This window comes from Cladophialophora immunda, assembly GCF_000835495.1.
Source record: "Cladophialophora immunda strain CBS 83496 unplaced genomic scaffold supercont1.6, whole genome shotgun sequence".
Lineage (NCBI taxonomy): Eukaryota > Fungi > Ascomycota > Eurotiomycetes > Chaetothyriales > Herpotrichiellaceae > Cladophialophora > Cladophialophora immunda.
The window spans coordinates 1,945,113-1,972,281 of record NW_015622546.1 but is presented as its reverse complement, the minus strand read 5'-3'; the positions used below and the strand labels follow the sequence as shown (position 1 = coordinate 1,972,281).

Genomic DNA, 27,169 nt, shown 5'->3' with positions numbered 1-27,169 from the left:
TCCAGATTGATAGTTTGTGACCTTGCCTTTGCGCGCGTCATGTGCAGAGCGTGTTTGGGGTGCGTTGGTTGAAAGGCCCGTGCATGAACGCTCTCACCCAGTGTACCGAGGGCCCCAGACAAAGGCCCCGATTGCAACCGACACCTCCCTGCAGGGTGGGCTGCAACAGACCGAGCTTTGTAAGGAACAAGCGAATGGCATGACGCTCTCGCACTGAAGAAGGTTCGCTGCTCGTAAAAAGTCCCAGCGTTGGGGAGTGGATGTGCCAAATCACATTGCCAACAGACAAGTCATCTGGAGTGTTCGGGGTAAACAATGTGCGAGTCCAAACTCTGACTGCCGCCAGCCGCTGGTAGGAAACACAGACTCGAACACAATGGTGTATTTCGGGTTGATGGGAAAATGAGGTGCAGGGGTGCAGGACCAAAACACAGCTGTGAATTCCAGGGAGTAGTTGCTGTTCGCGTATCTGAGGCATCAGCGATGATTATCGATAAGCCCTCCTCGCACGGTTTAGGCTGGTGAGGAACGCACTCGCAGTGAAGATTCATGCCTCACGCACCCCCGGCATAAGCTCTAGGTGTGGCTGCCGGGCACTTGGGCTAGCCTCCTCACCATCGGTGCCACCAGGACCACCTAGCCCAGACGCCGCCTAGGGCCCTCTGACTCCCTCGTAGTGCTCGTAGGAGGCGCGCACGGCGCAAATCGCTATTATGTCATTCTGGGTTGCCATTGAGAGCCCCTCATTCCCCGCTGAGAGCACACCCTCCTCCCTCCCCCTAAAGGTACCTACGAGTAGGACTGGAGCGTTGCCCACCCTTCGTTTACCCCTTGCGTTCTGACAGAGCACAATTGTTCATTGTGTCACCCGAAGAATCACACCCACGTGGGAAGGCGCTCAGGCCTCTGTCGTCGGAGAGAAAGAAAAAAAACCAAAGTATGCACTTCGGTGCAATCTGAAACGGTAGGGACTTTCCCTGAGCCAATGTTTTCAGAACACCAAAAGTTTGGCCTCTTCCGCAGCCGCCGATATCGAGGAAAGAAATGGGATCAAAAAATAAATGAGAAAATTTTTCATCCCACGCCATGCAGAGCCTCATGAGCCACAGCGATGGTGATTGGAACACCCACCTGAGAGCCGCGAGGATGGAGGGCCGCTGGGCGATGTTAATGGGTGGATGAGAATGGGGTGCGTAGGCCCAAGAAGATTGTTGACAGCGGCCAAAGGGCCTTTCCCTGCGCCATCTCCACGGGTACGATGATCCTTGATTGTCGATTGCATAGCGCGTGGCCGACTGCATATCGTTGCTCTGAGGAGAAAAATGAAAATACTCCGAAAAGTCAACTCACTTTCGTGGGAAGTTCCATCTACCTTACCTCAACGGGTTGTATCTCGTGGCACATTTCGCACACAAGTTCCCTGAGCACCCCCAGACTACCGCCGCGCTCTGTCTCTCTGATCACTGGAAGGGGGTGGCGTGGCAAAAAATGCTTCTCGTTGTCTGATAGAAGCGGCGGGAGAAGCGGCCTGTCCTGCGACCTGTGGATTGAAACACCAATACCTTAAGAAACAAGCATTGATCAGTTCGTAGCATAGCAAATCCACGCAACAGATACGTGACAGTACCAGGGAGAACATGATTCGTGAGTTGTCCTGCAAGAATAGCGAGCAGACCTTCACCCCCCGAATGAGCTTAGGAACCTGAGGGTGTTGGAGTCCTAGTTCCTTGGATCGACCGTGTCTCCCGATCCCCGTTCTCGAACTTCCTGCCTGCACGCACCTTGCTAACGCAACACCGCACCCACGACACCGTCCAACTCTCTCACATTTCGTCTACCTTTCATCCTCAAGACTCAGAGGCTCTTACATTGTCAAAGAACCACTTGGGCTCCCTACCGATATCTAGTCTGCAGCTGTCACAACTTTCCTGCTCTTGGGAATTAGTCACCTCTCGCAACCTGCCTGCGACCACAACGTCCGCACATTCAAAATCTACGCTGCCACCACCACACCCACCACCAATGGAAGACATCAACATAGGGTAAGTACTGTTCTTCCATAATGGCCATCGGTACCATCATTCCTCTGCATCGCCCCCAGGGGTGTGGCTGCCAGTCGAGTGCAGTCTCTGTGGTCACAAGAAGAGAGAGCGCACGACTGCTCAATTCCGTTCTCGCGTCGACAACAACCGGATCCAGGGTGCTTGTGTACTTTGCCTCAATCACAAGACCAGGTAATCAAAGGTTGCAGAGCGCCCAAGTAGTGCCCTGCAACCCTAGATCCCTACCAGCGCATCTGAATGTTCCAGCAATAACACAGAGGTACCACCGCTGATATGAATCACAGCTCCTCCTTGCAAAGTGTTACCTCTTCCCAATCAGACTCGGCTGCCTCCTCGAGCACGCTACGTCAGCCAATTTTCGGAATGCGTTCCCCCTCTTCTCTGGTCTGGCCTTTGACAACACTCCGAACCGGGCAGAGCACGGTGGAAAAACATGCAATAACCACCATGCGGCAAGAACGTCGGGTAGATGCAGCATTTTTTGCTGGGCAGCCACTCAAAGAAAGGAGGATGGAGAGTCTTGCAAGAATCGATATCGTCCTCGACGACCTGCAACGCGCATTTGCAGGGCAGTCGGATGGCAGATATTCGCAAGAAGAACCGTGAATGGGGGGTGGATGGATGATTTTCCTATATGTTCAGGTCAGTATGAAGGTCAGACAATACTTTCTGCATTTGCTCATGATTGCGTGGTCAGTCACTCGTTGAATTTCCTTTGAATCTCCGGCGTTGCGGCTGGTACGAAGCAGGAAGGTGGTGTGCCATCTCTGGCACAGAGGAGAAGGCATTTTTGTGTGATGATGCGCTGACAGTACATATTTGCGTGGTTCACCCTGACGTCGACTGCGTGGGTCAAGCAGAAACGCAGGGAAAGGAACAAGGCGACGAAAGACAATGACCATGACGGCGCGATTGAACATCATGACGTGGTAATGTTGGCATCTATTCGGCGTTCTGGATGCAAAGATGAGCTTCGACAAGAAGAACTGCGAAAGACGACCTCGCGTTTCCCACGAAGGCACGATCTGGACGGCCAACGACATCTGGCCGTGTTTCTGTGGTATAGCAGACGGTATGCAGCAATCGCCAAATTCGGTTAGGCCAGAGTGTGTCGGACTTGGCACAGGAGATCCGGCACTGTGGTGTTGCAGGCCACCGGCCGGGAGGAAAAAGGCAGAGAGCATGCCAAAAAGGCAACCGTCAACAATGGTGAGGCTCAAAAGTCCCAGACAAGGCTGATGTCGATGAAAGCCTCCCCAGAGCTCGATGAAGCACTGTGAGAGTAACCATTCTTCGGCTCAACCTTATCAAATGCAATGCAATTTGGGACCTTCTGAGAAGACTGCTTTGGCGGTCCAGCCACTCCAGAGGGTGCAAGTGGGTGGAAGAGACGCCAAAGAGAGACCATATATCATCCACGGAACCCAATGGACCGGCCAAAGCACCATTCCGAGCATTGGGGAACTCATCTGGGCTCGTGGGCGACATCCGAAAAGGACGAAGAATTGAGAGCATCGCAGAAGGGCGAGAGCAGAGCTACTTAATAATGCGAGAGGACCACCACTGCAGTCTTGCCACAGTGTCGCAGCCACTTGCGTGTGCTGAGAATGATTTCGGGGCCTACAGCCTACACTGACCAACCGATTCGAATTGGGTGCGAAGCTTGGCTGCTTTCAGCTTAGCCCACATTGACCAGACGGAACAGACTCGTATCACACCTGACAGCGGAGTCGTGCGGCAGCATCAGTGGGGGGCCGGCCGGCTTCCCCTTGTCTCACGAAAACCCCTGAGAACCATATGTAGGCCCATCACACTAGGGACACCCTAGCCAGGGAGTTGCCAATGTCCCTGCACACCTATCCACGCTGCAGACCAACAAACGCCCTGAACGAATGGTGGCTGCCCACGATTAGGCTTGGTGTGCATCCAGACTTAGCGCGGCATTTTGCGCCTTGAGGTCGAGGCTGCATCATTCTGTGACGCGTGGATAGAGCATGCCGAGGAACTCACAATGTTGAGAGGCGTCTGTGCCTGGACAATCCTGAGGGATTTCTCGCATCCTGGCACAGGCCTGAAAATTGGCGTCGGAACAGGGATTCTTGGAACGGACCCAAGGACTATTTTGCTGGGCGATCCAGAAGAGTGCAGCGTGCACCAAAACAAGAAGTTCGCTCAACGACGCTCTACGAGATGTTAATTTGGGTCAGAAAGAAGCCGTCTGACCTATCGTGTTCAGAAATCAGCCTTTTATTAGTGCCGCGGCCACCAACAACGGACAGAATATCCAATAGCTGAGTCCACAGCATGCCTCCAACGCGAATTGGTCGCCACACGACCAGACGGTGCCTAATCATCACCAATTCATTCATGATCATGAGGATACGGTTGACGATCGTCTACGAATATTGAACGCGGAAAGACACCAACAGCAGGACAAAGTTGCCTTGCTCATGGTGAGTCTCGAAGCCTATGGGAATGTTGGACTGTCAGGTTGTGTGTCGACTCATTTCTAATTTGTCGGGATCTGACTGGGATGGAGTTCATGAGTCATTCAATTCCTTTGAGGGACATGCGATTTTGATAACTCATCACGCCGCAGGCTGATTGGCACTTTGCCGTGACCAAGCAGCGAATGGCGACCAAAAACATCTGGAAAATCACCAAGCCTTCAAAAAGCAAAGAAAAAAAAAAGAAACCTCCCCCAAAATCCAGAAGAAAAAAATCCACTTCGGCGAGTCGTCGAAAGAAGGGCAAGAAATGATCTTGGTGTTTTCAAGCTGAGAAACGAGGTTATGAAGGCTGTTCTTCAGTGATCCCACCATTATTCGCGGAAGGGGGAAATGAATTCGTTGACTTCCCTTGGGATAGTTGCCTGTCCATTAAGTGTTCACGGTGGATGGTCTCCTTGTACGAAGTCCAGGATCTCGGATTGACGATTGTTGTGCGGGCAGAAGGATTCGGTGTCCGGGAATTCCGCGATAAGCAGCAGATGGACTGCCTGGCACTCTTGTTGGACAGGGTCATGCTGCCGAAGAGGCCTCTGACGCAGCTTGTGGATTGTACTCGGTCACTCAGAATTTGTTTTTTGAAATCATGAATGTGGGTTATGAAGGGAATTGTGTGCATGTTGGGTTCTGGTCATGAAGTTTGACCACAATTGATGGAGATTCTGACTGGATTTGAAAGGGGGTGCTATTGATATTCGACAAGACAAGCGAGGTGTTGGTGGTCTGGATCGGAAGCCTCAAGCAGAGCGGATTTGCGTGGTTTGTCGGATGTAACTGGGATTGAGAATTTGTTCGGGTTTTGATGGAGGCATCTGGGAGCATGTCGCTGATCGCGAGATCGTGCGGCCGCGGGTGGATGAAGAGCGACACCTAAAGGAAATGCAAGAGCTGGACGGCGCAAGCCTCGAGATGCGGGAGCTGGAGGTATTAGTAGCGGCATCTATAAGATAGATATACGAGGTACCTATATAATTCACGATGTAGTGATAGTGACGGCGCCAATGGATCTCTCTCGAATGGGACTTTATGCGAGATGACTGGACATCAAGCGAACCTCCATTTCAATGAGGGTAATTTTGTGAGAGCTCCTCCGTCCTGGCTGACTGCTGGCATATTCCTGTACAACTAACTAGTCAGGCCTGAAATGATAGTGATTGATGGGCGAGGTGATATCATGAAACTCGGGAGCCTGCTTCATGTTTCAGCCTCGTCGCAGCCCGTGTGATCTCCCGCTCCTATCACGGGCCTGGTCCGTCAGGTAAGCAGGTAAGCAGGCAAGCAGGCAAGCAGGCAAGCAAGCAGGCAGGCTACGTGGTCTACGAGTCCTACAAGTACGGCTACGTGCTTGGTGCTGTAGCTATCCTCGAATTCTATTCAGGCTGCCAGATGCCCCCATCCCATCTCCAGCTCAATCGGGCCGGCTGTAGAGTGTTGACTAATTACTTGGATTTCGTATTGGCCCCCGCGTACCGAGTGCTGTGCCTTGTAATGTCTACTCGTAGGCGGCCGGAGAGGATTAGTGTTGGCCTGTTTTTCCCTCCCTTCTCCCTCTTCCTACCTGATCGGGACTAAAGGGCGAGCGGCTGGGTGGGTGGACGGCTGAGTGAGTGAATGGTTGGTTATCCGCATGGAAAGCCCCTTGCTCCCGTACTCCGTACTAATATGCGAGGACCGAGAATTTTTTTTTTCTTTCTGCCTACTTGGTAGGTCGGGTTGGCCATTATAGGTAATTAAATTAGTTTTGCCCGTTTTGCCCGTTTTGCCCGTTTGAGAACGGAGGGTGCCAACATGATGATATTGAGGAACGAGCCATTCGAAATTGGTGCGTGGGTGGATTAGGATTATTATACCATGATCCATAACCCCCTGCGATTGTGGACGACTAAACTTATGTAAGTTAAGTGATGTACTCGGTAGTACTGTAATATCAAGGCCCCTCCGCCCCAGCCTAGAAACCTACCTACGCAAGTACCGGGTACGTAGAGGTATGCTCGACGTTGTCGACGTCGACGCGTGTGGGCCGGGTCGTCGGTCGAATGTCTCCCTCGTACCGAATACTTAGGACCCGGTAGGCCAGTGATTGGCGAGGCCTCGAACCAAACAAGGCGTCAACGGAGGGCCCAATTTGTTTCCCAGCCATGATCTAGACTGTGGGGGAGTAATTATCGAGCACAAGAGCTGCCTCGTCCGCGGTACATGGTCGTCTACTCCGTACCCTACCTAGACCATTACCAATGAAAGGACGCCCGTCGCACGTATCATGCACGCATGCGAGATTTTTTTTATTTTTTGGTGTCTCGTGTGACCTGCGCTCGAGAAAGGCGTCGGCGTCCTCTGCGGCAATGTACCGCGTACTCACTAGGTCGGTAGGCAAGTAGGTACCTTCGTTTATACAAAGTGTCTCTTCTCTACAAACCCGCCCCCTCCCGCTGCTCACGGAGAGTAACGAGTCCTCACACCTCGTTTCAGCTCCGGGTCCAATGTTTCCGATTGCCGTGTACATATGCTCAACCTCCAGCTGCCGCTTCAGCCTGAGACGGGAAGAAGAAGAAGAAGAAGAAGAAGAAGAAGAAGGCAGACGGGATCAGGCGGGACGGAGAGGGAGGGCGGTGAAGGGAGTTGAGTGCATGGTTTGTCCGGCGCCCGACTCGAGACGGAGCCTGGGGCCCGTAGAGGAGCTGGTTCCTGGGTACCCGGCCACTTACAGTAGCTGCGGAGGGCCGAGGACATGGGAAGTATACGGAGTACTATTATGGGGATGTGGGCATGGCTTGGTTCGCATGTGCATGGACGGAAATGGTGGTATGCATTGCTCCGTACTGAACATCTTCTCGAGGTTCAAACCGAGTGGTAGAGACTGCACAGCCTTGTGGGCTCACGCCCTGGCTTGCGCGAAAGAGGTGGCAGAAGATCAATCCAATGCTGCTTGCTCCTGTCGCTTTGCATGTCACCAACTGGTCTCTCTGTTCTTCATAACAGCCCCTGGGCATTGCATTGTATCCGGCATGACACATGGTATCTCTAGGTCTAAGTGTGCTCAATGACGTTCATTTCGTGACACGTGAAAAAACATCCAACATCTTCATCTGTCGTTCCGTCATGGGTGATTTTCTTCCCCACTCCCAACGACAGCCACCGTGTCCCTCGCTCCCCCAGTGGTGGAAGCGTGTTGCACTGCTCGCGATCAGCGGACAGATATCACGGGCACGGGTTGCGCTCTCCCTAGTGCATGCTCTTCAGATGCTCCACCAGCGCCTGGACCTGCTCTCTCACCTCATCCGTCAACTGCTCCGTCGGCTCACCCAACACGCTCATCATGATCGGAGCCAGCTTCGGCGTGAGTTGCTGGATCGTCGGGTTCTGATCGCGGTAGAGCTGGACGATCATTGTCCACACTGGCTCATTCTCTTGATAATCCTCCTTCAAAGGCAAGATGCCGCTGTTGACAAGAGCGGGGAGGACCTGCTCAATAGGCACTTTGTCCTTGTGCTTCAGGATCAGCCTAGAGACGCATCCCGCCGCGTTGTCCTGGCAGCGGCATTCCGTGATGTGCAGGATCGATTCCAGCTTCGAGAGGATCTGAGGGTAGGCCTTGACAATGTTGCCGTCATCCTCAGATTTCTCGACCAGGCGACCCACCGCGTAGGCTGCGTTGGACTTCGTCTGAGGATCTTCGTCTCCGAGTCGTTTGAGGAGAACGTTCAGCATCTGCGATGTAAATGGGGTGACGGCACCCTCCATGCCCGTGATAATCTCAGCGAGCACCCCACACGCAGATGCGCGGCCCAGGGCTTCTCCACCGCTTGCGTATCGCAGGACCTGTTTCTCAAAAATCTTCCACAGCTCCCCGAAGCTTGGGCCAAGCGCAGCCGCAAGTCCAGAGATAACGTCCATGGCACTGTCGACGATAAGCCAGTCCATTTCTGTGGATTCCAAGTCTTCGTCGTCCAGGGCCTCTCCACCCATATCAATTTGGCACGCGTGTTTCTTCGTGATCAAATCAGTCACTGTCTGGACGATCTTGGAGAGGACGTCAGGATAGCTGAGGAGGGCGGGACCCGTCATTTTGAGGTTCTCGGAGAGGGCTCGCGAGATCTCAGTGACGGCAGTACTAGTAGTTCCACAAGTCAACATTGATTCCATCTCTCGCTGGTGCACACTGTGGCCAGATGACATTTTTCAGAGGGTTGAAGATCGCGTTCGCTTCATCCACGACTTGCGTGTCGGAGTGAGCTGGGATTAACGAGAGTATCTCATCCTGTGGATAGGGGTTGAATGGGGGAGTGTAACCAGGATGCCACTTACCTGTCCTCTTCCTCGGGCCAGACGTTCAACGTTGCATTCATCAGAACCTCTCCAAACTTTTTCAGTACCGGCGTCGGTTCAACTTGGAGTGGCAGGCCAGGCTTCCATTTTTGGAGCTCGCCCGATTCTTCCGAGATGTCGTAAAGGGCAGCATACGCGCGATGCAATGTGCTGATCGTGGCCTTGCGCACGTTCTCGTAGCTGTGTTCCACCAACGGCAGGAGTTTTTCGATCGTCTTCTCAAAGAACGGCAGGTACGCCGTCTTGGTGTTGGAGACGACGTCACCGATCACCTCAATGGCGATCTCCTTCTCGAGAGCAATAGGAGTGACGGTTGCGAAATCACCCCAATCGCTGTCGTCGTCGTCGCCATCAATCTCGATATCCTCAATGTCCCCGTCTTCATCATCGTCGTCCGCCACGGCGACCTTGACCCTTTTCCCGGCGATCGTCACCTCCTTGCCGAGCAAATCTCTCGCACTGTCGCCGAGCTCCACTTCCAGATCGGCTTCTTCTTGGTCAATGCAGTCAAAAAGACCTTTTACCACTCCATCCAGGAAAGGTGCAAAGTCGGCCTCGTAGACCTTGGCGAGAGAGCCCCACAGGATATAGGTGCTCTCCTTGAGTCTCGAGTGCTCAAGGCGTAAGGACTCTTCACTGGTCTCCATGAGCGGCCGTACGTAGTCCTTGAACTCAGCTGGACCAACGGCAACGGCCATCTCACCCATTGCGTCAGTGCAACTGGAGCGAAGGTCAAGTTCCTCCTCGCTCTCCTTCTTTGTGATGTATTCTTGCATAGCATTCATAGAATCGCGAAGGTAGGGCAAGAAAGGTGCTTCGACCGTAGAGGCCAACGAGCCCAAAGCGTTCGCGGCCAACGCTTTGATCTTGGAATCTGGGTGCTTAAAGAGCTGTTGAAGCAGTGGGGCCAACTTATCGAGGTAAGGAACAGCATCTTCGGCATCCATCCCGTCCACGACTGCTTCGATAGCACTTGTTGCGGACTTCATAATGTCGACAGTAGGCCCTTCCTCCTCACCCTTGTAAGCACCCATGGCTGCGGTCAGATTCTTGACGAGCAGCGGCATCAGTTTCTCATGTGCCTTGCTGATGTCCTCTGGCATATCGGCGGCCAGCCTGGCCGTGGTCTGCAGAGCAGCTTGTCTGACGATAACCTCCGAGTCCTCCAGAAGCGTGAAGAGGATTGGCAGCACCGAGGAAAGCTGGGTGCTGAGAAAATCTGGAGCTCCTTCAACTGCCATACCAAGAGCCAAGATGCCGGCTTGTCGATGTTTAGGGTTGGAGCTTTTGGAGTACTCGGGGAGCGCGTTCAGCAATGGGACGACGACCTGGTTGGCAGGGAGGCTTTGGGCCATGGTGTCGATCAGACCTAGAGCTGAGCGGGCAGGCGTGATTTCGTCGTCGTCAGCGGAAGCGTCGTCAATCTCAGTGACAATTTGTAACATGCTCTTGGTCAACGGCTCCCCCATCTTGGCACCTTGGACTCGCAGGCGTCGATACATGACGCACTGCATCAAGAAGCTGATGGCTTGAGTCCTTGTGTCGTCAGCCATGTCTTTATTGGTTGCAATCTCGTTCATGAAGACCACCAAGTCCTGAAAATGCTTCGACATGAGCTGGTACTCGGCCCCCAGGAGGGTATTGAAGACCTCGAAGGCGAGCATAATCTGGTCTTCCTTGCCCGAGTCGATTGTGTCTTTCAGAACTGCAACCATGGATGGGAAAACGTTTTGAAATGCCTTGATTGAAGCCTGGTCTTCTTCGGCGTCGATAACAAGCGCCATTTTGGAGATGGCCAGCAGGGTGTTGACTCGGACTTCCAGGCTCTCTGGGTCTTTGATTGTATTGCTGAACAATGCAAATAACTCTTTGAATTTGGAACTGAAGCCATCTCCCATGGTTTCTAGAATGCTATAAAGCACGTACACGCCGACCGCGCGCTCGGCGGCTTTTGAACTTGTGGCAGCTTGCTGCAACATGCCAGGCAGTTCAGGCCATTCGCCATCGTCGAGATCAATCTTGGCAATTGTACTTATCAGGCGGGAAGACGAATGTCGGACGAGAGAGGAGGGCTCAGCAAGAGTCGCCTGGAAAAGCTGCGTTCGGGCATGTTGGCGCTGATTGTTGGGGATCTTGGTCCAGTGTTTCGAGACCAAGGGCCTCGCCTGGGTCGCGGCCAGTTGTTTGAGGTCTGCGCTTTCGTGGGAAATGGCGAGGTGGATGAGGGCAAGGAGGGATTCTGGCTGTTTGTAGTATTGGTTCTGGAGGATACCCGTGGCAGCCTTGACGCTGCCTTTCTTTGGATCGAGGATGATCGAGAGCTGCTCCAAGAATTTCTGTTCGTCCATCGTTGCAGGAACAGCCTGCGCTGCTGTCTTGCGGTTGTTTAATCAATCCCGGCAGGAAAGTCAGCGAAGGGAAAATCGGTGTCCAAAAGGGAGATAAGGGGTTCCAGCCCAATGTCCCAAACGCAGAGTCTTACAGGACAGAGCGTCCTCCGTGCAAGAGAATAGAACAGAGAGAATCCTAGAAATTTTGGGCACAATTTGGAGGAATTTTTTTTGGGCTCCAAAGCCCCAAAAACCAACGCCCGAGATCAACATCATAGCGCAGCAAATTAAGATTCACTCTAGTCCTCTTTGGGCTTGGCCGACCTCGGCATCCCCCACCCGCGCCAATCTCATCACGTGACCTTCGACCGTGGCGGCACGTGACCGTCGCAGTTGGAATCGACATCCAAATCTCCAAATCTCCAGAGTCGAGAAACCTTCGTTGGGCCCCTGGCTTCTTCTGCGCCTCATGGCAGTCCGGTTACCAATCACAACGTTAAGCCCCAGAAACTTGCAGGCCACGGCTCCTTGCAACATGCCACCACCATCACCTGTTCATCGAGCGGCGGGTAGTGCTTAGGTTGCCTAGATAGCCCAGGCCTCGTCTCATCCATCCCAGCTGGAGGTCGAGGTATAGCTCCTCGTCAACGTCTTTGATCCCCCGGAACCACTCCCAGGCTGTCAAGAAAAAATCGAATGCGAGCAGTCAGGATCCAGGTCTGATCCTCAGACTCTGCTGATACCTCCTCGGGCCCTAGAAAATCGCCAATTCTAGACTGCGCGCCAAATTTGCCTTCAGGGAGGTGGGCGCGGTGCAGCCCGGAGAAAATTACCGGCGAGGCTCGAGTACAGGCTTAGAAGGGCCCCTAATCACACACCCAAGCTGTGCCCTTTGAAATTTTCATAAACAGCGCATATCATGAGCCAACTTTGCGCTAATCGAACGCCCCCCCCCTTCTCTGAAACGGAGAGAACCCGTCGATCTCTTGCGAATTGCGTCGTAAAAGCCACGCTTCGAAATGCTGTTCACCCCCAGATCGAAAGCGTCCTATATGCTTCACAACCGAACTGGACGGTCAACGGGCACAAGCCGGGATAGTCTCTGGAGTCGGCCAAAGTGATCCATCTTCTTCGAGTAAAAACAATCTCGAATGACATTGTCAGCGAGGTCTGCGAATGGGATGAATCGCTTCCCTCCATTCACGTCGCAAGTGTGGATGGTTGCAGTGTCCCTCCCAGAAGCGCCCCTAGTATAAGTATGTCGGGGCCCAGCAGCCCACCTCCCAGAATTCGGATATCTCGTCCGCCAAATTCTGTCTTACCTCTTCCACCGACCGAACTTTGCTCATATTCCTAGGCCTCCTCGAAATACCCAAAACCGCATCCTTCCAGGCTCCTCTCTACGATGGCGCGCACTCTATAGCATGAATTATCAAGCGAATTGCTGTCCGAAGAGGATCCCGGGAAATCCAACAGTATCTCGGCATACCAAATGAATTCACAGGAGCAATTCCCTCGCCATGTCTCAGATGTTGGCACCGCGGCCACCCCCAAGCGACGAAGGCGCCCAGGAGCCCCCATATTCTCAGCGTCCTCGAAAAATCTCCACCGCTTGCGGCGCCTGCAAGCAGAGGAAAACAAAGGTATATATCGTGCATTTGGAGTGCTCACCAGGCGTGTCTCTGACCGGGACCAGTGCTCTGGCGGCAACCCTTGCGAGGCCTGTGCGACGAGAAAAAGTCTCTGCGTTTACGATGCAACTTCTGACCAGCGCCGGAAAATTGCGAACCACCGAACGGCCCAAGAACTCGCGGACAAGCAGGTCGCGCTCGAGCGACACCAGCAACTTCTAGGAGGAATCATCGCAACGGTGCGAGCGGGCGGTCTCAGTGCGACCGAGGACTTGATCCGTGTCATGCGTTCAGGCGTCGATCTATCACAACTCGCGGCTCACGTTCGGAACGAGTGTCGCGCTAACATCGCAATCCAGCAGGCTTTCGAACAGATTGATTTCGTCATCAACGGAGGCACAGAATTGCCTTCACCAGCCCAGATGCAAGTTTTACCACGCGAGGGATCGCGTGGGTCAGAAGAGCAAAGCGACAACAGTTCGACCAGATTTCCCCCCAGTGACCGACCAAAGATGGACAGACTGGAATGGCCACGTTGAGAGGGATCATTCTTGGAGTTGGAACGGGGAGGCTGTGATGGTAGAGCGGTCAATAATGCAATGAGCTTCAGATCCATTTCCCTCGGGATTTCCTATATGTTGAGTGGTGATGGATGCTACTTTTGGGTATGTCGATGATGGGTCACCTTCGCGGTGTTTGGCTTTGGACGACCTTGTCTGAGTATACTCTCCTGCCCTGCCGCTTGATCGATCAACCTGACCCAAGTGCTGGAAATAGGAGCTGAATTGAATGTGCGAGCTGCTTTGCTTCCACACCGGTGAGCGTCCCGCGGCTCCTGCCTACGGCAGCCATCTTTGCGGCAAAATTGGTGGGATTGGGCCTAGTTTGTACAGCATGCCCTTTATCAGTTGAAGGATATGCTGGCGGGACTGGGAATTCCCGTCATATTGATATGGGAGGCCAACGGAGCAGTTGCGAGAGCTAATGACCATCAATCTCCAGCCGCAATGCCCAGTTTGCGACCAAAACTGGCTACGGAGTGTTTATCCTCGAATCTGTATAACCTTTACTCACGTCCTTTCCATAAATGGGCAGAATGTGGGCATCCCTCTGGAAATGGCTTCCGGCCGAGCGACAAAATCCTTCTGCTCTCCCACTCTAAAATCTTCGATCCAGCCATTCGAGGGGTGCATCGATGGAGAAGCAGGCCGTTGAACGCAACCCCGACATGTGACGCGGCCATTCCACGGCGACATGGTTGACAACTGATTTCCATCTTCTCGCCACGGATGCTGGGATATATATGTACGGTGTATCGAGTACACGAAAATACACTGGTCAGACGGATATCATGAGAACAACCGCGGTCAGATGTCCTTTGCCGACCCCACTGATCCAAAGTATTCCTGATCTGATCTTGCCCGCTGGGAGAACCGATCACCATAGTTGGCACCAGCAGAAAGACGGAGTGCATTTCGTGAAGAGCAGTCGCATTCCAGATTCTCGAGTCGATGGATAGAGTGGATCTTGATCATTCTACTCACTCTTGGAACCGCTGTTGCGCCACTGAAAAGTGCCCAAATTTCCCACATTTCCCACGTGCCAGGTTTCTCTCTGGGCTCGAGGACGTAAGTTGCTCCCGGCTCAAAGGCGGATGACGTCTGAATCTTGAGTATTCTTGGTGGGAGAGTTGAGTATGCCGACTGGTTGCAATCCAGGCACACGTGTCCATCACGTGACTGGTCTTGAGCCACCTGTCAGACAGCCATGTCCCCGCTCCATCTCCGCCATTCGAATCCATTTCTGCTCGTCGACATTTGACCCCTCGATTCTGATATCTATCTCTCTCACCGTGCTCACCCGTCAACGCCCACCCGCCTCCTCCAGCAACTTCCAGCGCTTCCAGCACTTCCCCCGCTTGTGATATCCGGCTTGCACATGTAGCTGTCAGTCTCGCTGCCAACCCCTCTCTCATCACCCCTCCTCCTCCTCATTATCCGGCCGAAGATCTGGGCCGACCAAGGATGACCCGTAGAGTCTACGCACAAGGGCCCGTGGGCCAAGGCCAAGGTGCTCAGAACCATGTCACTCCCGAGTCCCAAGACCTCAATGCACACTCCCATCCCGCCCGCAACCAATCATCAGCACGGCGACCGGCCTGGGAGACTCTTCTTGTGGTGCATCCGCGCTCCAAACTGAAAACGCATCTGGTCCCCGCCGCCCACGGCCACGCTTTCGAGGTCAAGGCCTCGTCTCATTTCCGCATCGTCGATCTCCACGGCCAGCAGGTGGTCGACTTCATGGCTTGGACACTGCCTTACTCCCCCGCCACAAACCCCGAGCATTTTTCCACGAGCTACACGCGATACGCCCTGGGAGGGTCCGCATCTCCCCAGGTAGGCGAGGCGCTCTACACGAATCGGGACCGAAAAATGTTTACCATAGTTGCGGACATGGTCAAGACCCACGACTTACTCTTCATGGCTTGCAACCCGGGGTTTTATGCGCGCCACGGCCGCCCTGTCCATCGCTCCTGTGCCACCAATGTCGCAGAAGCGATGAAGCCCTGGGGCATGAAGCACTGGAGCGAAGTAGTTGACCCGTTCAATGTCTTCCAGAACACCCCCTACTACACAATCAAGGCGCTCAATTGCTCCAGGCCAGGCGACTTCCTGGAAATGCGGGCGGAGGTGGATGCGGTGTGCGCGGTGAGCAGCTGCCCGTTTGAAGAAGACGGGTTCAATGGCGGAAGAGCCACGGACATCGCTGTGGTGACCGAGGTCGACGATGAGGATGAGCAAGAGGAAGATTGAGGTGGACTCGTCAGTAAGCCTCCACATTAGATAGAGACAGCTCAATAAACCCCTCCCACGAGGGCCAACAAGATTCTGCCCGAAGCACCGTGCGATAGTGAAGGGATCGTCTCGTTGTATCCCAGTCTAACGCCACCGTGCAAACAGCCCGATGACACCTAGAATAAATTTGCTTTTCCAGCTTGCAATGTTCCGTTGTCGCAGATAGTTGGAGCTGCATGGCAGCCAGGAGAGGGTTTGGTTTGGTACCAACGCCACTCGGAAATCGCGTCGCTTCGTATCGATCACCCTGCAATGCAGACCAGAGCACCGCCGTCAACCTCCCAGGGGAAGGGACCCCATCCGCTTTCAGGGGGTGGTATAAGACGCATCGCCGCCAGTGGCAGGCCTTTTCTGATCCGAGTGTTGGACTTCAGCCTCGTGAAAGGGTGGGAGCAGGGCCAGGGAGAAAACAATTTCGCCTGACCGGTCATATTTTTTGCATATTTCAGCGTCAGGACAGCCAGATACGCTGAGGCAAACCACTATCGGGCGCGGCTGACGTACTTGTATAGACGCCCACGCGTTTGTCTCGGCACCACATTGTTCCTCGAAGGTGATCATGAGACCATCTCATGGCATATCTGGTATTTTCTCAGCTCTTAGTCGTACTACCATAGCAGTCTAACTGTCTCCTAGAATTCGGGGATGGTAAATCTTTCGTGGCAAGGACGCAACCCCTTGATGGGACAGCAGTGTTTTCGCGGTCGAAATCCCACCCTTGTGCTCTCATGAAAATAGTGAGTAGATGCAATAATCCCATATCTCTTGAACTCGTGTACATATTGCTCTGGCTGGTGCAGGCCATTCTCTTCACATCAGGGTTATCTGTTTTAATACAAGCCACTCAAACTCGATTCCTCGAACTTACATGCGTCTTTTCTATCACCATTCTCCCCTGCTCTTTGCTTCGAATTCATTGTGTTCGTTATTTCTCCTCCGGAGACCCTGACGTGGAGGACAAGAACCGCCCCTTTCGACCTTTGGATGACCAGCATCTGCGCCGTAAGCCCAACCCACGGGTGGCACCGCTGAATTTGGATCGGGTCGACAGGGCTTCGTAGGACACAATCAGCAAGAGGATGGCTGGAAGGCTGTGGGATTCCGCGCATCAACAGAGAAGCCTGGGGTTTGTATTTGTCAGTCGAATAGTCACCTCTGCTCGCGCCTGCTCGGGTCCCTGTGTTCGACGCGGTGGCTTCTTGACCGTCAAGGCAGTCACAAACGGGGACATCAATGAAGGCCTTGTCCTCATTGCCGGTATACTCTGTTCTCGGGCCTTTTTGAGAGTGATAGTCGACATCTGACAAGGCCGGAAAAAGGAACCAGCCTGCGCTCAGATGCATTCCCCCGGAAAAGAATTCCAGAAACACCCCCAAGAAGGAGCCCTAGCCTGATTGGAAATTGCGCCCCGAGTCTTCCTCGTGCAGAAATAGCCATTCTTTTCTTCAGTCTGCTTCTTTTGATCGAGATGCCATCGGTAGCGAGGCTGTTCAGCTTCCTCGTCTCGGCGACAGAGTGCCTTTCCTCACAAAATCTCTCGCTTCCATGCCATGCCTCTCGGCACTCACTCGACTCCAGGGACATCAACGGCCCAGTCGGTTCTGTTTCGTCGGAACAAACATGAGTGCCTCTCTCCTTGAGCCTATTGCAATAACTCATCCATCCTTTAAGCCTTCGAGGTCTGCGTAAATGGCCTCTCAAGCATCTCAAATGCCGGACGATGCGCGGAGAAAGAACAAGAGATTGAGTGTCTACTGCTTTGGCGCAAGATTTTGACAAAACAGTCTCGTGCAGACCGCAAAGCGCTCGCCCTGGCGACTGCTTCCACTCTCAATATCGTGCGCGACGTATGTTGCGCGCCTCTTCGAACACAGGCATTTGAACCAGAAAAACATTGGAAGCAGGCATGACCTTGAGCATGGGATGTCAAAGCAAGGACCGACCGCGGCGAGTTTGTCATATAACTCCAATCATTCGATACACTGCCGACATGTATCATAATTTTCCATCTCCATCCGCGCACTTTTTATTCCCTTCCACGAACGATGCCAGTCTATCGCCAGTTACTGAAGAGGGGGATCCTTAACACAGCAGGTACATATGTCGAGCAAGAGACAACCGCCCTTTAAGGTCTTGAAATGACTCATCTACCACATGAACCAGGGTTTCGAACAAGATATTGGCCTTTGTTTTGGGGTGCTTTCCGTCGATGCTGTGCTGTTCAACGGGTATCCTCGACAGCCTTGTCTCGCCCACGAGCGAGAGAAGGGACTTCGGGACCGCCTGGGAGTTGTCCCTCGCCTTTGGAAAGCTGGGGCAAGCAAGCTTTGAGGTCTGCGGGTTAACATGAGGTCACCAGCTTGTTCTTCGCCTATGGACTCTACAGGGTCAAGCTCAGTGCCTTGACTCTGTGAGAACGGACTATCAGTATTTCCGTCTCCGAAAGCCGAGTGGGTCCTCCATTTCTGCTGGCTCGTATCAACGGGCATCATCACCACCACCATTTTCCCCTAGGAAACAATCCGCAACATGGCCTCTAGTGGACATGGGTCTATTGCGACGGCGTACATCCAAGAGTCTCAGACCAACCACACTCTACCACTGCCGGACGTGCTCAGCGACCGTTGCGCTCTGGTGTATCTTGTCTATCATCATGTGGCGACAGGCTTGGCCAGTGTCGCCACTAAAGCGGGTGATGTTCGTTACGAGGATGGTCTGACAATAGGGTGCTTGGGCCGTGAGTGCGCAGCCACAAGACACTCAGCCTGATATCAAATTTCACAGCCTCGCCACCAGACAGCCTCGCCGAGCACTTACATCAAATGCCCCAGCCTTTTTTGGCCCCATCTGGTCACCTATATCGACGCTCGACCTCAGAACATCTTGGGAGACAATCCCTGCCTCGAAAATCCGGGATGTGGCATTTACCTCCGAGTAATCTCGAGGTGGTAGCAGGAACGGGCTTTGATGATCCTCCTCGAAATCTCGGACATGGCATGGCGGAACGGACGCCACATACCGTTTGGGACGAGGGCCTGTTGGGGCCAATATCGGCGGTCTCCACTGCTCTGCCCTGCTTGTTCGCAATCTTGATCCAGGAGTCAGTCCATGGGAACAAGTCACCGCGCTCCATGCTATGAGACAATGTCAAGAAGCGAGCCATCTGGGTTGTTTCCCCCACTGCTAGCCTCGAGTGAGCGGGGCCAAAGCGAGTTTGTCCCACCTGGACCTGCCCCGTCGGGCCTGTGCAAAAGCAATATCCACACTAACTAACCTTTCATCCTCCTACCCTATCCTTGCACCTTGTATTGGCCCAACACGTGCTAACTAGACCTCCATTCATCGTACGCTTTATAATATGTTGGGCCAGGATCCCCGTGAGTTCCCTGTGATCGGGCGAGTGAAAAGGAGAATCTTCTAACCACCAAAAATTCCATCCTGGACACACCTCGGAGGGAAGTAGGGGATCTTTCCCGACTTCCTTGAACCTTTCTCCTCCCCCTTTTTCTCTTTCTTGGACTGTCCTCCTCGCATGGACTGCAGCGCTGGAGACCTCGTAGCAGCCATCCTCTCTCCCGCTTCGCCTCGCCCTTCATTGCTCTAGCCCAAACTTCTCGATCAAGGTCCCTGCGGCGGTCTCGGCAACCATGTACGCCGTACTTTGGGTCATGCAACTAGTTAGTTGGTCAAACTGGTCAGCACAGAAGACATCAACAAGTATTTTCTCCTGCCCCTTCACGGCTGGCAGCTGTATGTTGAAAGGGGGGAGGGGGGAGGGGGGCGATATGTAACAACATACCATGGAGTGGTCGGACAGACGCTGAGATCCGCCACGTAGAGGTTCTCGAGCCCAAAGACCTGAAAGTCGGAATCGACGCACGCGAGCTTGTTCTCGGCCTTGCCCATCATGACCGTCCCGGTGGCGTGGAACTGTGGACCCGAGACCGCCTTGAGCCAGCTCTATCTTTCCCAAAAAGGGGTGGTTAGTTACTCTCTGTCAAATAGTCCCGTTGAGATGCAGGCGAAGAAAGTTCCACAGGAAAACATTCTCTCCCCACCAACACAACAGACGGAGTGAGCAGGGAATGGATCAAGAGAAACTCACCTCGATATCTCGGTCCGATTTGCTCGCTGGGCCGTTGATGTATCCGGCAAAGTACTCGGCGTTTGCCTGCCCTTCGATCAACTCCATGACCCTGCGCGTGTTGTTGACGTAGGACCGTAGATCGTACGGGTGGGACAGGGCGTTGAAGTCAAAGAACGGCGGGTCCGCCGGGTTGGCGGAGCGCAGCCGCACCTCCCCGCGAGACTGCGGGTTCATCAAGCAGTTGACGTAGACGTGGTAGTAGGACACATCGGGGAATGTCCTCCCGCGGCCGAACAGGGGCGCTGCCTGTGCGAAGATGTCAGGGTTTCATGCCGTGGATGGAATCTTTGATTGAAAAACCAAGAAACAAGGAACCGAGGGAGGGATGATTTGATTGTGGTGTGGTGTAGCGCGTGTCCTTCTTACTGTGCCAAGTGACAATTGAGGGACCGTTGCTCCCTTCAGATAGTTCTGCGTCAACGGATCCAGCTGGTGGAATTCCTCCGTCTCCAGATTCTCTTCCACTTTCAGGAAGCCAAAGGGCAGACACGACCACGGTCCTCCCGTGTCGGGCTCGCCGTCCCGCGCCACGTCCCTGTCCAACAACTTCTTCGACAGGCGCGTTTCGATGAGCGACTGGAGGTGGTCCTGGAGGTTCTTGCCGACGCCCCCGAGGTCGTGGACGACATGTATGCCCAGAGGATCCAAGTCCTCCTTCGGGCCCACCCCCGAGAGAAGCAGGACTTTGGGCGTGTCGAGGGCGCCGGCGCAGAGAATCGTGGCTTTGGACCCATGCGCTAGTTTTGGGAGCAAGGTCAGTATCAGTATCCCGACGCTACTTTTCGAGCAGGGGGGGAGTTCGTACCACGGCGCCCGTCGGCCAGCTGAACCCCAACCGCCGTCTTGCCGTCAAACAGTATTCGAGCGGCAACAGCGTCAGTCCACACCGTCAGGTTCGGTGGTCGATTGTCCAGGAACGCTGAGGCTGCGGTTGTGCGAAGTCCGTGGGACACAGTGGTGGGGGATAGACCTATCCCGATCGGGTTCCCACTGTTCTGATCCAGGTTGATCGGGTACTTTTTGAAGGACGTCAGGTCAAAAGTGGCAAAAACAGTTCAAGCAGCATCGCTTACTCCGTGAGCCTGAGCAATTTCAAAGACCTTGGACACGCCGGGCTCCCATACCGATGGGAGGCTGACATCAATTGGACCCGTGCTGCCGTGGTTTTCTGGCGACGCATGGGCGTATTTCCTGAACTCGGTCGGGGTATCGTCATGGAATCGCTCAATCTTTTGCCCCCGTCAACACAGAATACTCTCCAGAGTGGTGGTGATGATGATGATGTGCAATACCCGTCTAAATCTCTCTTTTGTCTCGGGCCATCTCCATTTGGGGCAGCCCGTGACCTCAGCCCAATAGTCGTATTCCTCGGACGAGCCGACATAGTAGACCATGGCGTTCGTCATGGTTGAACCACCGAGCCCCTTTCCTCTCGGATAGATAATGCTTCTGCCGTTGACGTTTTTCTGGGTGTGCGAATAGTCGGCCCATCCCAGGCTCGGGTCGGCGAGATTGACAAACTTTCGCCCGGCGTCACGGAGGTCGGGATTGTCGAGGACATTTCCTGCTTCGATGAGGAGAACCGATGGTGCGGTCGACGTGCGCGAGAGCCTAGAGGCCAGGAGACAGCCGGCGGCTCCAGCTTTTTACATCGGTTAGATCGATAGCTGGGTGTTTTAGATCCAGGCAATTTAACGCACCTCCCACCACGATGAAATCGAATTGGTTGGACATGAAGCCAGATATATCAAAGAGTTCGGCGCAGTCGACGCGTGCGTGGTCCTCGGTTCGAAGGAGGCCATTGCTGTTCAAGTCACCACCCTCCGTTAAATACTTATCGAGTCTTTTGGCTCAGCGGGACTTGGCCTCGTTCGGCTGATTCCCACTTACAACCAAAGATGTCGAGATGCCCATTTTTGGTGGATGTGGGTATCCAAAACGGACAATTATCGGTGCTGACAAGTGCAGCTGAAGCCCTCAGAAGCGATTCAGACAAAGAGTATGCCGCTTGCGATGGGCTAGATATAGCCTGGGTGAGCCTGGGCTACCAGATACGGAACTCCACTGTAAGCCGCTACGCGCGGCCTTTCTGAGGGAGCAGCTTGATTTTCTGGGGTCGGGAGCTTTGACGGCTCCGAGGCCTCGAATCGACTCAAGTCCTGCAAAACCCGATAATTGGCATTCGAGGTTAGCAAAGGGGAGAAGCGGACAATCCCCTGGAGGTGGTTCTCGCAAAGCCGCGATGTCAACATAGGCTCGGCAGCCAGCTTCATCCCGTACGTAGTCTTAGAAAAAGACCACCACTAACCAAAACAAGAAAGGCCGTACGCAAGCTTAAGATGAGTAAGTTCAAGATAAGTAGAGAGCACTTTGAAGGCAGGTAGAGCTAAGCAGAAGAGAGTTGAGGTCGAAAAGGAGGTTGGTTGTTTTAGAGGCAGCATTAGGGATACTGAATTTAAGTCATCTCGACATGTGAGTTGGTTTTACGCAGCAGGTAAGGAAGGGCTGAGCGCGGCAACAAGGAGCCAGCTCCTGCTTGGTTGGAAGTATACTCGATGGAAGGGTGAAGGAGAATGGACGGATGCATACGCACAATAACTACCAAATATAACAAATGCAAGTTCATGAAGACAGTCTCTGGAACGATCAACGGCTGCCCCTGTGGAGCCTCCGGGGTAAATCTCCGGCGAGAAGAAGTCTATGTTAGCATCAAACAGCAACTATTCCAAGGACGCAACAAAAGAAGAAAAAGGGCTATACCCAAAGCAAGTCGACCGGCAGAGAGGACATCCAACCAAAGACCAAAGAGGCAGGGAGGGAGACATCCAACCAAACGCGATAGCTCGTCTATCCACATTCTTCGCCAAGATCCAAATCATGCTCTAGCCCAGGGAAGTTGGTCGATGCCGTCGCTCTCGATCATGTCCCGATGTGTTCTCCTGGCTTTCTCGAAAATGGTTCGATTGGTGGTCGTCATCATCCAGATCATCAAAGGGAGCAGCGTGCGTCGGAGGCTGGCCGTGAAGGCTACCAACTTGGAGGAGCATGGAGGATCCAGGGGACGAAGAACCGGTGTACCGTGGAAAGGGACTGGGCTCTCCCACTTGCGGAGGTGCCTCCGAAACATTCGATCCAGAACGAGAACGCTTGTCAGTTCTCTGCCCATCTTCAACATTTGTTCCTGCCTCGGTCATATCGGGTGGAGGAATTGCAGGATCGTGGGAGGCGTTTCCGTCGATCGGTGGAGCTGCTGCTACCGTCAGGGGCCCGTGGCCTTTGTTCACCAGGGATTTCCGCTCACTCACGTTGTTTGTGCTCTTGTGTCTCTCGCGAAGTGGCAACGGAGACAATCGAATCCTCTTCTCTCATTTGCGGAGATGGACCAAATCCTGTTGAGACGCGAGTCGATTGGGTCGAAGAAGGGTGAAGTGGAACGGCATTCTCGCTTTCTTCGGATGGGTAAAGGTGAAGCTGCGCACCATCACCAGACAAGGAGCCAGGGCTTCCATGATTACTTGACACGCCGGAGCGGTTCAATCTGCGTATCGAAGACATGGTGCTGACTGGGGAATCATATTTGGCTCTACAGCACGAGCTGACGCCAATATATACTCTGCCTGGCTTGTCATTTTTCACCACACGGTGTGCTCCATCATTGGACTGGGTATCACCATTCTCTGTACAGTACCTTCTCCTCAATTTTACTTGCTCACCCGCGCCAGGATGCGCTGAGAGCAAATGGCGAGGACCCAAAACACTGCCATTGTTTGGGCTCAGGAGGCTTAGAATCCGCACTGTCTTTGGTTGACGGAGGAGGGACTTATGTAGGAGTGGTCGCTTCGATATGGAGCAAGAAAGCCCAATATGAATGTCGAATCAAGAGATCAGCTGAGCCCCTTGATCGCCGTCAGCGAGTCCAGCAGTGAGCTCGACGTCAAGAAAGTGTGCCCGATAGATCGACACTAATGTACTGCCCCCCAGAAAGCAGTGCGCCCAACGAGGGTTGACACAAGAGCCTTCAGGGCGAGAAGTAGTGGCTGCCTTTTCGCTCGGGATGCGGGATGAAGTCTTTACCCTGCCGCGTTGAATAGCGAGGCAGATTCGTCGGCATGATTGTCATCAATCAGCGGCTTAGGACGAGGGCCATCAGCAGGGAGACACGAATCAAGCACCCAATTAACGACGTAATGCCTTTCCTCGCAGGTGGATGTTGAAAGTGAAGCTTGGGACTCTGAAGACGGTCCGGAGCTATTGGCGTTGGTGCGGTTCTTCCACGCCGAGAAAAGGGGTCAACCCGACCAGGATCCTCGCCAACATCTGCGGCCTGCTGCACTGACCTTTCTTCACCTCCCCAGACTCGGATTTGTTGCTTCATTGCGGAACTTTGTCGCTTGCTCACCGCCTCAGCCTTTGTTTGCTCTGAAGAATGGCCCAACCTGTCAGCATCCTCCGGTCCCGTTCTTCACTGCCCTCTCCTCGCCTCCTGACCTGCCTGGGTGCCCCCTCCTCCCGAAGAGGCTTGTTCTGGACCGTTGCAGCCCAACGTCCGGGAACGCCACGTCTCTTGCCATCACAACTCTGTCTTCTTGTCACGTCTCTGAGTCTCTACCCGGCCCGGTTCTCGCTCATACCGTTTGGGTTGTCGTCCAGTCAAGATATCACTGATATTCACCTGATCACGATCGGCTGCGTGTTCTCCGGCACGCATTGCTGCCCAACTTGGGGGAGACCGTTCCTGGTTCCATTGGAAGATGAGATGGTCTGAAAGAGAAGAACAACACACACTGCGATGAGTTCTGACCAAGCTTTGGCAAGATTTGATGCTGTACGACGTGGCGGGAAAAATATTGCGGCCCAGTCATGGTTTCGAGGTGCCCGGTACTTTCTGCCATGTCACTGCCGTTCTGTCAAGCCCCATTCAGCTCCCTTCTTCTCAGGAAGTAAGTCAAGCCAGGGAAGGTCGTCAAAGGTCAACCATCCGGAAAGGCCAGTGATTGGACCGTGTGACTCGGTCGTCTTCCTCGCTCACCATGGTGTCCTCAAGAACTGAGAAATCGGAGCAAGAAGCGAGAGAGCCCCTATCCAAAGAAGGTGGGATATATCTCATATTTGAAGCACGAAGTTATTCTACACTACTGGCCTTGTGTCACGCGCCGCAAGCCGGCTGCTGTGCGAAGGCTCATTTCTCACCATTGGCGCCATCCTATCCGGCCACCAGCTTCCGCGAAGAAGTGGGTATCCGTGATTGGAGTTCTTCACCAATGACATTTGGGTCTTCCAACTTGCTTGCTGCTGGAGGAGTCTCCGATGGGTCGATGGTGACAGTCCATAGGGGCCTACGGAAGTGTCCTTTGGCAGATTCCGGGGGTGAGGACACAGGTTAGGTCTTGTTGTACCCTTGTTTAGTCCGTGCATACTGAACCGGGGAATCGTTGACTTTTACAGAAGACATCCAACGGCCCCTTTCGAGTTTTGACACCTTTACCCTGTTTCATTGTTGGTTCTCTAATGATCTAGCCCGCTTTGGCTGCATTCTCTCTCATTCACGTTCACCGCCTCTTTGAAACCAATTTCAAACCTTTTGATTAGTGGCCTTGGTGTTCCTGACTCGATGCTTGCATTCATCTTTGTTGACATGTGTTCCTATTGTGTTCTTGGAAGACGTTCCTACGTGGACCGACCCTTCCATCCTGCATTTCAGAATGTACCATCGCAGGATGCCTTCTATGCAGCAACATTCCAGGGCGCCAATGCAAACCCGCTCGAACCTTTCCGATTTCCTTCCATTCCCTTTTCGCACCTCGTTCTAGCTTGAACAATTGAGCACGATCGAACGGGGCTCATCATGGAAACAACGCAAGAGAGTGGACGTGAAACTAACCATATCTCTGTACAATGGGTTGAAGAGCAGGATCACAAACACCGAGAGCGGCACTCAATCCTCAGCGGACGTCCAGCGACTCAACGATAGCCATTATGTGCATGGCATGCAAAATTCGACATCTAGCCAGGTGATCACCGCCCGGTCCAAGCACCTTTTTTCCCAGATGGAGGGAAGAGGCCTCCAGCGCGAAGGGATATAAAGACGTTCATGGCTACTGTGAGGACTCAGTATAGAAGGGACATTGCTCCGCGGGAGCATGGACGGTACACACCCCACTACTCATCTACGTAAGCCCTTGTGTGTTACGGTCGTTCTCGAGATCTACACTCTGCTCAGGTGTGTCTGAAATATTAGCCACTCCAGCAGTTAGTCTACCATTGCATCTGTCCCGGTTCTCGTCGCGTGGTGATGGTCAGGGTGGTTACCATTAGATTCATCAGTTATTCGTGTGAATGAGATATCCAGGGCCAGCTGGCCAACAAAGAATGAATATTCTGGGAATATATTTTGACATTACGTCTCCGAGAACAAGAACGAAGGACACCATTCTCTCTCCCTGCAATTCCTACATATCATGTCGTAACCCCCTCCCTCTGCTTCCCCTCTAGCCTACGTATCCAGTAGCTGGCCCAGCCTTCCCACCCAGGCCGTCAAACCCGTACACTTTCCGATCTCCAGATGCGATGTTTTGTGGCCCCGTCCACAACCCACCGCTCCCCTTCTGACGTGCTCGGACGGCTTTGCTTCGCATTCCGATACTGCCCAGGGCCTCAATCGATGGGGATGCGATTGAAATGCGCGATACTCCCTAGCGGGGCAACACAGGTCAGTCAGCAAAGCCACGAAGCCCAGTCCTCAGGGATAGATGGGGGGGGGGGGACAAATCAGAGAGGGATGAAAAGTAGAGAGCACGTCTCGGGCTTTGCTTTGCTTTGCATTGCAACCCGAGTGACGAAGTGCTTGTTTCTGCTTGTTCGTGCTTTGGTCCTGTGCGACAGGTCTTCGGGGGCAGATGGATGGATGGATGGGTGGGTGGATGGGTGGGTGGATGGGTGGGTGGAATGAATCAACTTACGGCCTCTGCTCTTGTCGGCGATGCCGGCGAGGCCCTTGACATAGTCGGCGAACCATGGCTGGGATTCGCAGGCCTGTTCCAGGGGGTAGTAGTTAGCTTTTGGGGACTGTAGTTGTTGTGCATGAGCGATATCTTCGCAGTCTCACTTGGAGACCTCGATCCATCTACCTCGTCCTCTCTCGACCGCCTCCTCCCTCTCATTTCTCCTCTCCTCACTCTTCCTCTCACTCTCACTCTCACTCTCCTTGACCCATGAACAACAACTCCCCTCACCGGGCCAGCACAATGACACACAAAGAACTAGGAGAGACAACACCACTTACACTCACGAACCACTCCGTGCCCCGGGTC

The 27,169-nt window shown here is 53.6% G+C and overlaps 5 protein-coding genes across 5 annotated transcripts; 2 read left to right on the top strand and 3 right to left on the bottom strand.

The window, feature by feature from the left end:
* Positions 1 to 7,282: 7,282 nt before the first annotated feature.
* Positions 7,283 to 11,445, bottom strand: PV07_10234 (uncharacterized protein). Its single transcript, XM_016397548.1, has 2 exons — positions 8,876 to 11,445; positions 7,283 to 8,681 (listed from the first exon to the last, which is right to left on the bottom strand). The coding sequence occupies exons 1-2, from the start codon at positions 11,242 to 11,244 to the stop codon at positions 7,793 to 7,795; spliced, it is 3,258 nt and encodes a 1,085-aa protein (XP_016244739.1). The 5' UTR covers positions 11,245 to 11,445; the 3' UTR covers positions 7,283 to 7,792.
* A 1,310-nt stretch (positions 11,446 to 12,755) lies between these two features.
* PV07_10233 (uncharacterized protein) lies at positions 12,756 to 13,396 on the top strand (the record flags this gene model as incomplete). Its single annotated transcript, XM_016397547.1, has 2 exons — positions 12,756 to 12,869; positions 12,923 to 13,396. The coding sequence occupies 2 exons, from the start codon at positions 12,756 to 12,758 to the stop codon at positions 13,394 to 13,396; spliced, it is 588 nt and encodes a 195-aa protein (XP_016244738.1).
* A 1,485-nt stretch (positions 13,397 to 14,881) lies between these two features.
* On the top strand, positions 14,882 to 15,670 carry PV07_10232 (uncharacterized protein; the record flags this gene model as incomplete). Its single annotated transcript, XM_016397546.1, has 1 exon — positions 14,882 to 15,670. One exon carries the CDS (start codon positions 14,882 to 14,884, stop codon positions 15,668 to 15,670), a length of 789 nt encoding a protein of 262 aa, XP_016244737.1.
* A 3,305-nt stretch (positions 15,671 to 18,975) lies between these two features.
* PV07_10231 (uncharacterized protein) lies at positions 18,976 to 21,601 on the bottom strand. Its single transcript, XM_016397545.1, has 8 exons — positions 21,560 to 21,601; positions 21,152 to 21,501; positions 20,933 to 21,088; positions 20,665 to 20,875; positions 20,226 to 20,596; positions 19,818 to 20,105; positions 19,512 to 19,672; positions 18,976 to 19,386 (listed from the first exon to the last, which is right to left on the bottom strand). The coding sequence occupies exons 1-8, from the start codon at positions 21,591 to 21,593 to the stop codon at positions 19,305 to 19,307; spliced, it is 1,653 nt and encodes a 550-aa protein (XP_016244736.1). The 5' UTR covers positions 21,594 to 21,601; the 3' UTR covers positions 18,976 to 19,304.
* Positions 21,602 to 22,460: 859 nt separating this feature from the next.
* Positions 22,461 to 24,910, bottom strand: PV07_10230 (uncharacterized protein). The gene is made up of 2 exons (XM_016397544.1): positions 23,165 to 24,910; positions 22,461 to 23,109 (listed from the first exon to the last, which is right to left on the bottom strand). The coding sequence occupies exons 1-2, from the start codon at positions 23,412 to 23,414 to the stop codon at positions 22,742 to 22,744; spliced, it is 618 nt and encodes a 205-aa protein (XP_016244735.1). The 5' UTR covers positions 23,415 to 24,910; the 3' UTR covers positions 22,461 to 22,741.
* Between the last annotated feature and the right edge of the window lie 2,259 nt (positions 24,911 to 27,169).

What these genes read in the sequence shown, in the direction of transcription:
- PV07_10234 (XM_016397548.1), bottom strand. Translation starts at nt 11,244, where the DNA reads ATGGACGAACAGAAATTCTTGGAGCAGCTCTCGATCATCCTCGATCCA. An exon ending in TGGCCCGAGGAAGAGGACAG is followed by an intron (nt 8,682 to 8,875) that starts GTAAGTGGCATC and finishes TGGAACTACTAG; the next exon opens with TACTGCCGTCACTGAGATCT.
- PV07_10231 (XM_016397545.1), bottom strand. Translation starts at nt 21,593, where the DNA reads ATGTCCAACCAATTCGATTTCATCGTGGTGGGAG. An exon ending in CAAAAGAGAGATTTAGACGG is followed by an intron (nt 21,089 to 21,151) that starts GTATTGCACATC and finishes CGGGGGCAAAAG; the next exon opens with ATTGAGCGATTCCATGACGA. An exon ending in AAATTGCTCAGGCTCACGGA is followed by an intron (nt 20,876 to 20,932) that starts GTAAGCGATGCT and finishes TCCTTCAAAAAG; the next exon opens with TACCCGATCAACCTGGATCA.
- PV07_10230 (XM_016397544.1), bottom strand. Translation starts at nt 23,414, where the DNA reads ATGTCTTCGATACGCAGATTGAACCGCTCCGGCGTGTCAAGTAATCAT. An exon ending in GACACAAGAGCACAAACAAC is followed by an intron (nt 23,110 to 23,164) that starts GTGAGTGAGCGG and finishes TGACGGTAGCAG; the next exon opens with CAGCTCCACCGATCGACGGA.